Source organism: Poecile atricapillus, chromosome 1 (genome assembly GCF_030490865.1).
Source record: "Poecile atricapillus isolate bPoeAtr1 chromosome 1, bPoeAtr1.hap1, whole genome shotgun sequence".
Classification (NCBI taxonomy): Eukaryota; Metazoa; Chordata; class Aves; order Passeriformes; family Paridae; genus Poecile; species Poecile atricapillus.
In genome coordinates this window covers 141,895,822-141,904,056 of record NC_081249.1, presented here as the reverse complement: position 1 = coordinate 141,904,056, position 8,235 = coordinate 141,895,822, and the positions used below count along the sequence as shown (strand labels likewise).

The 8,235-nt window shown below is 42.2% G+C and overlaps 1 protein-coding gene across 1 annotated transcript; it reads right to left on the bottom strand.

Moving 5' to 3' along the window:
- Positions 1 to 2,017: 2,017 nt before the first annotated feature.
- On the bottom strand, positions 2,018 to 7,779 carry RAPSN (receptor associated protein of the synapse). The gene is made up of 6 exons (XM_058848702.1): positions 7,588 to 7,779; positions 4,602 to 4,940; positions 3,141 to 3,299; positions 2,705 to 2,803; positions 2,485 to 2,607; positions 2,018 to 2,104 (listed from the first exon to the last, which is right to left on the bottom strand). The coding sequence occupies exons 1-6, from the start codon at positions 7,777 to 7,779 to the stop codon at positions 2,018 to 2,020; spliced, it is 999 nt and encodes a 332-aa protein (XP_058704685.1).
- Between the last annotated feature and the right edge of the window lie 456 nt (positions 7,780 to 8,235).

Below are 8,235 nucleotides of genomic sequence, written 5' to 3'. Positions count from 1 at the left end.
AGGTAAAGAAGTACAGAGTAAAATTTGGATAAACAACCATCCCTGCAACTCTGAAGAATCAAGAAAGCTTTTTTGGGAGGGCAGATTTCCCTCCCTTCCCAAAAGCGAATCCATGAGAAAAGGTTGGTTTCTGAAAGACCACAAGTAATGCAAGAGCTACATTTCTGTTACAGACAGTCAGTGTCAGTGTTGGCAGAGACTGATTCCCAAGCAGAGAGAATACAGATTTATTTAAACTCAGCCCCACATGCTAATTTGGGGCTGGGATGGAGCACAAGCAAAGCAAGCCTTGGCCCTGTCCTACCTTGCAGGCTCAAAAATTGTCAACAACTCCAATTTCACTTGTACCAGAGGTGAGGAAAGGGATCACCAACACCAATACACCACCCTCATCCATTTTTTCCCTGCTGTTGATATATCCACCTTGCCTTACACATGGTGTGATGTAGGAGTGTTCGCTATCCATTTTTTAAATCTGAAGGAAATATTTAGCATAGCAGCTGTCATACCAAATGAGTCCCTATTTTCCCCTAGATGTCACAGTGTTCCTTCCTGTTCTGATAATTAGTCTCTTTTCCAGAACTATTGAGATCTGCTTCCTATTTGTCCAAGGGGAAGAAGACATCTCCCTTGTGATGCATGTTATAAAATTTCTACCCTATAATTTGGCATTACTGCTACTGGAGGAGGAAAGGACCAGATGAGATGCAAAAATGCACTGTGAATGCAGAGGAGATGGCATTAGACTTGTGGTGGCAGCAACAGCATAGGGTAAGGAAATGGAAGGAGAGGGAAGTGGGAGCTGAAGGCCAGCAGGGAGAACATAACTGAGAACTGTACTTAGGAAGACTGAGTGTGTACTGGAAACTCCTGAAATTTATGACTGTGACTAAGAATCAAAGTGAAATATGTGGGGTAGGGGAAAAGATGTTGTCAAGTCTAGGGGACAGTTTGTCTTGGACAGGAATATGAGGCTGCACAAGAATGAGGGCAAGCAAGCTGTGAGCAGCCTGGGAGGATTTGTACTAGCACTGATTACATTATACACGAATGAAATGGACTAAGTAGCCAAAGAGACTGGGAAGATGGAGGAAGCTTGGGCAAAACTAGGGAATGTGCAAGTGGAAAGTTGGAAAATTGCTTTATTAAGTAACTGAAGCATGAGAAATGGAAACTGGGCCTGGCAAGTTGAAGAACAGGCTTGGGTGAATATTCAGGAATGACATCTAAGGAAGTCACATTTGGTCAACAGACATAAGGTCCCTGACCCAGCAGGGCAGACTTCCCTCTAATGCCTAGGACAATATAAGATTCCTTCACTTTCTTCTTCTGTGGGATTTGCTGAGATTAGAATTCTGTACAAACCCCTCATCATGTTCTCTCAAGTGAGAGCTGCTTTATATCAGAGGCTGACAGTGGCTTGAGATAGAATGAGTGAATGTAGGGGTTTGATGAGTGCTCTGAATATTCTCTCCTACAGAGGCCTACCTCCTGTGTCCTGTCCTGTACTTTTGACACTGAACAAACATTTCAAGTCCACAGTTTGTTCTTCCATTGCTAACAAACACTATGTTTACTTATGGAGATTGCATGGTGTGTCTCACCCAACTGATTCCCTGATGGAGGCACTCAGATGCTCACAGTACCCTGAACTTGCCTATTCTGACATATACTGGACACACTGATACCTGGCATGCTTCAATTGAGCTAAAGTTCTTGGTGTCTCAATATGAGTGATGAAAGTGAATCTTCATCATATTTAGACCTAGCCAGCATCTTGATGTGGCACTGTGCAGGTACTCCAGGTTGTTCAGAGCTAGTTCAGGGCTAACCTTTGTGCATTTCATTCTGTGGCTGAGTAATGTTCCTGCCGTGCAATGTGCTACAACTATTGTTGTCTGGACTTTAACACACATACACACTGCCTAAGCATTTTCAAAATAAGTAACTTTACCCCCTTGTTCTATACTGACTGGTTGTCTATTCCCGAATAAATTCCCGCTCTCATTCCTCTGTTTCACATCAGTGCAAAATAGACCGTCAAAAGCTTCTCCAGGAATTTTATGCCACATTTTCCTGCAAAGCACATGGTGGAGCTGTAGAGCTGTTTAAACATCATTAGCACATCAATGAGCTTAGTCATATAACTAAAAAGTAGGCAGGGAAATCTATTTCAGAGCATAAGGCTTCCTTCCTCCAGTACTGGTTTCTCAGTATAGAGCTTAAAAGTCATCAGGATTGACTAATGAGGCAATTCTGTAATTTAGCAGTCTGACTCAGAATGGATGTTTCTACCATAAGTAACAAATTCCTGGCTGAGAGAGACCATTCAGAGAAATACAACTCTACAAGCAACAGACCGTGTTGGTAGAACCAAGGGGGTACAGGTCTCTTCTGAACTGTGCCCTCACCAAAGTGCAATACAAGACTGTGCTCTAATCTTGTCCTCCTACAATCTTCTGTAGAAACAAGTTTGTAACTGACCTTGTCCAGCTCCTTTTGAATCATCCAGCACTTAGTCACTCCTAGCAGCACCTGAATCAGGCCCAGGCGGTTTCCAATCTCTGTCATGATGCTCATGGAAGAGTCATACCGCGGGAAGGCTGTCTGCAGAAGCAGGGAGGAAAACACATGTTTTGCTATGAACTGCTTTTCATGCCCTCTTGCTATTCCCTTTATCCTTCCTGGCAGGAAAGAGCTGTACCTGCACGTCTCTGCGACTGCGATGGATATCTGCAAAGCAGAGCAGACACAGTGCTTGCAGTGGCCGGTCACCGTGCTGCAGGGCAATCTTCATGGACTCCTGAAAGAAATTGCCTCTGGTCAGTAGAAGAGCTTATTCCTGATTCAAAACAACAAGGCTGGGACTCTGCACTCTGGCCACTGACAGATCAGCTCCAAAGAAGTGGCACCATCTTTTAAGGCAAGGAAAATCTTTTTCACGTGTTCCTAACCAAGAACCATTCGTAGACCCAAATTTTGAAGTCCCCTGGGCTGCAGAAAGCACAGCTCTAAAACTGGAAGGCAACAGGAAGATCTACAGTCAAGTGTGATTGCCAGAGTATCTCTCTTGCTCCTGTCCTGTGGCAGGATCCCCTGGTAGAGCCCCCCACAGCTCTGTGGCTGCCCGCAGCCTGTACCTCACAGCAATCCATGGCGTCTGCCAGGCGCCCCAGCTTCCGATAGGCCACAGCCATGTGGTACTGGCTCATGGCACGGTACTTCAGGCTCCAGCCCTTCCCGTAATCATTCACCAGTTCAGCAGCTTTACATGGGAAAAACAAGGCTTTCTCATAGTCCTGTAAGGCAGACAAGCACACAGACAGCAGTCACAGCTAAAATAAAACAAAAGGGAGAGAAGAAAAAAAGCCCAACTATTATTTACTAACACTGCAACAGCCACCCAATTTCTGTATGTCTAAACTCACACTGCTCCTCTTCCATGTGCATTATTTTGGTGGATATCAAATTGTGAAAGGGGGAATTGCCATATACTGAATTAATATTATTCTCTGGGTTCAGGACACTGGGGCAATGACCCAGCAAAATAATTTTATGTAGTATAAAAGTATAAAAAAAAGTAAATAGTATAAAAGTATAAAATAGTATATAAAGTCATTAACTTTATTCTGCAGGAATCCTCCTCTATAAGGGAAGGCTGAAAACTTTCTCTTTTTTCTCTGAAAACTGCTCTTACATCATCTCTACTTGTAATATCTACATGGAGCCTTCATTTTCTCCATACAGTAAGTTGGGATCTCCAAGAAACTCATTATCCATCATTTCAGGAAAGTGGAACTAAGACTCATGGCCTCATCAAATTCACAAAAAGTAATAATACATTTTAATTTTTGACCATCTTTTTTTTTGCATTAAAAGCATGTTAGAAATTAATCTTATTTTACAATAATAATATAAATATGTAAATAAAACTTATGTAAATATCTAAAACCATTCTCAAGTAATATATATGAGACTGTAGAAGTGAAAAAGTCCTCATATTTTATTAATTCTCCACAATGCACAAAGGAAACCACAATTTCTCAAATTTCCTTTCTGCCTTCTTATTTCACCCTGAAAAGTGTTCAGCACAATGTTATTTTCTTTATTCTTGGTCACCACACTTCATGTGATGAGTCTTCTATGAGTGCAGAAATCAAGACTTTGTGAGAACAACCTTTTTTTTGCTGTTTGTACCAGAAGTTAGGACTGGCAAATCACCCCCGTGCTCAGTCCCTGCCTGGTTTTACCTACAGCTGCTTGCTGGCAGCTAATTGCCTACAATAGTGGTAGAAATAGAGAATCCATGAGTTTTGGCTGCCAGCCCTGCGTCTCTGATGTGATCTTCTTTGAATCTAAGTTTGATCTTTTCAACACATATTCACAGCTGCTTCTGCTGTGCTGTATAAACATGACACTAATCCTCCCATCCTTACTGTAGAGGAGAGTTCTCCATTTGGATTTTACAAAGGGATTTTAGCTTACAATGCTCTCTCAGTAGTTTATTTCCTATAGGAAAGACAAAAGCAGAAATTCACGTGGTTTCAATGCTTCCCTGAACCTGTGGGACAATCACCCTTCTGTCCCTTAGGTTACTGTACCTTTATCTGGGTGTAGAAGTTCCCGAGGCTGCAGCAGACTCGACATTCCAGCATCTTGTCATCGTTGTTGTGTGCGTAGCGTAAAGCTTTCTCAAAGCACTCCAAAGCCTTCTGGAAAATGCTGAGGCCCAGAAAGGCATTGCCCATGCTGAGGCTCACCTGGCCATTCAGCTGCAGGCTCACAGTGGTACCCTGCATGTTCAGGCACGTCTTACAGTAAGAGATTGTTTTCTGGAATTCACAGAGTTTCTCATTGCTGCGAGCCAGGTTTAGGTAGCTCTCTGTAAGGAAATCTGGGTCTTCCAGCTCCCGTGCTGTGTCAATCTGTACCACTGCAAACTTTAAGTAGAGAACACAGTGTTTACAAAAGTGTGTAGTTTATTTAAATACAGCTCAAGCACCCACAGAGTAGTGCCCTGTACTGGAGAAGAGGCTCATCTCTGAGCAGGGCAGACAAGGCCATCAGTACATGGAGAAGCATCGTATGCACTGAGCAGTTATCTGGTGGTTTAAAAGGCCTGTGAAGATTCTGAAGAAACCTTTCCTTCTCTTCACACAGTGTCTGGGCAGGGAAGATGAACTAGGCTGGCAGTAAGGGGAAAACAGCAGTTAAATGGCCCTAAAGAGAAGTTGGTGAAGCAGGAAACATCTGACACAATGCTGTTCTGTTTTCTTTCACTCAGTGTAATGTATCCCACTTTCTCTGGAATTCTTAAGCTATTAAAGTACTCTTTAATAATAGAAGAAAGTAAGCCACTTCTTTAATGAATTTTTTACTAGTAATTGCAGTCTTGATCTTGACAGTTTTAGTTCTATAACCTCCAGGATTTGTTGCATACTGTTCTCTTAAATGAAGTCTCTTTCAGGCTGCAAACTATTCTAAGCAGTAACTCTTAAGTTTTGTGATGAAGCAAGCACACTGCTGGCTTGAATTAGTATCACTAATAAAGGTAAATAGTTAGCAATTTTCGTTAGACACTATCAGTTAGGATTATGGATGGCAAATTCCAGGGGAATCAATTACTTCCTTTTTGTATAGTGGCTATATGTAATAATTTAGGCTACTAGGACATTTTACATTCTTTGGAAACAAAACCCCAAACCAAACCAAACAAAAACAACAAACAAAAACCAACCAAACAAAAAAACAAACTCCAAAAAACCAAACCAAAACAACAAAACCCCCAAATATCACCAACCATAAATTGTGCATGTTGGGTTTGTAATTACCTTCTCAGCTTTCATTAAAGTTTAGGAAAGCTGCTATGCGGACTCAGTGATGCGCACTAGCTCATATCCACATATCCGCTTCTCCACATTCCCTTAACTTTGCCCAAGTTCTTCAGTATTTCCTGATTGCCACAGCCTCTTTTCTTGGTGTGAAGTAATTTCTTTTCTCTCCAAAAGAGGCTGAGCATCACAACCCTTCTTAAATCACTTTTTATTTCATGCCTTTAATTCTGACCCTTTTTCTCCTGATATTTCCTCTCTCAATGGCTTATTGCTAAAGTTACAAAGAAAGAAAGTTATAGAGTTATATAGAAAGTTATAAAGTTATAGAGAAAGTTCTCCTTTCTCTATTCTTTGACCAGTTGCTGTGTAAAATCTTTAGTTTGACTGAAACCATGTTTCCTTCCCAATACTGTGAAGAACTAAAATTCACCTACTCTGATCCTGCTTTTTGTTCTGTTGTCAGGTAAGGAATTATGTTTGAGTATACTAAGCTCACTCCTTTGCCCTTTTTTTTCCCCATTAAGTCTTCAGTATTTCCTCCAGGTAGCTACATCTTACCTTTTTTTCTTTCTTCCCCAGTCAGTCTGTTGTTTTTGCCAGCACTTAATTTCATACCACTTAGCAGAATTGTTTGTCTTCAAATGTTTTCCAAGTGTATTAATACCTCTCCTTTCTTCTTCATCCTAAGTATTTGGTTTCAGTATAGGGCTTTGACATGTGCATGGGTTTACCAGTAAGACGTGCCTCTCTCCCCACTCCAATTCCAAACAAAGCTACCAAAACCTTTTCAATGAGATATAGACATCCTTTTCACATTTTGTTCTAAATGCTGAATGATAGCCAGTCTAGTAAGAGGCAACCCAAAACATCAGCACAAGAATATCAAAGCCCTTTAGTACAACCCTGTTTCAGGCTGGGATAGTTTCTTAAGACTATTACAATCCTCTCTTGCCTTGTCTTACAGATTTGCCCTCCCAAATTCTGCCTGTTACTCTCTGTACACATCCTCTTGTCTCTCAGATCCACACACCAGCTTCTTTTTGTTCATTTAATTAAACATTTTATCCTCATGCACCTGAAATGTAACTTCAGCTGCTTTTTACCACTCTTCCATCAAGTCCCATATCCTTCCTTCTTTCTTCTGTACTATCCTGACAACTGGAAGCTGCTCTGACCTCAACTGTGAGACATCTGGGATGTCTCGATTACCTCACCAAAACAGCATCTTCTTTTCCCTTTTAATCAGCTCCTGGCAAACAAATAATTGTAATTAAAAAACCCTAATATAAGATCTATATTAGATATCAGCCAGAAGCTGAACAAGATAACAAACATGTCTCCACAAGATTGACATTTATTCTACAGAATCCACTTGGAGTTCTCCTTTTATGCTGACATACACACTGTAAACAGCTTGTAGTGGACAAGGGCCCTGTTCTTTTACCTTTTCCTGAAGCCTGATAACATGGTGTGCCTGTATGTTGGAAATAAGAAAGGTTCCCATGAATAATTGGAGAACTTAAGTAACCCAGGAATCCTGAGGAACCAGATCCAGTGAAAAGTCATATTCTGTGTATCTTTTGGGCTGGAGCTCTTGGTGAGCGCAGTGATTACAGCAGCCCAGAACATGCACTCAATAGCTGGTATTTTCTGTTACACACAAAATACCCTCCCCCCTTCAGGTTCTGATCTCCAGCCACGTTCCATCGTGGGTGCGACACAACGGCATGCATTCATCTCCAGTTCACCTTACCTTCAGCATGTCTTTGTATCTGCCCATCTCTGCATGAGCAGTGATGAGGCAACCCAAAACCCGAAACCTGCCAGCAGGATCCGCAGACTTCTCCAAAACCCTCATCCAGACTCGCAGGGCCTTTTCGGTCTGATTAGACTGGTAAAGATGGAGTCCTTTCTCTATCTGTTGCTTTGTCTGGTCCTGACCCATCTCCCATGGATTAAAAAGCCTCATACACTAACCTCTAAGGATAGCAAAAAGGATGTGCTTACAAGAGAACACAACGTAAAATGCCCCACTAGAAGAGGGCGGGTTGTGTGCTCAGAGGGCCCAGAGCCGTAAAAGCCCAGCCATGTCAGGGGGCTGGAGCTGTGGTAGGCAATGGCAAGAAGTGGTTGCTCAGCACTTGAAGGCAGAATCCTCTGCCTCTGAAGGCAGAATCCCAAATCCACTAGGCAAACATCTTGCTTGCTAGGGCTCCATCAGTGCATTTGTCTGTCCGATCCCATAAACAAAGAGGAAAAGCACGACAGGGAGAGAAAGAGAAAAATCTCAAGGCACTGGAGTGAAACTCAATCTGAACAGCCAGTGCTGGTCTCCTCCCCATTGGCTGCAGCTGCTCCTGCCAGTCCAACTCACGTGGCTCCCAGGAATTCTAGTCAGGCT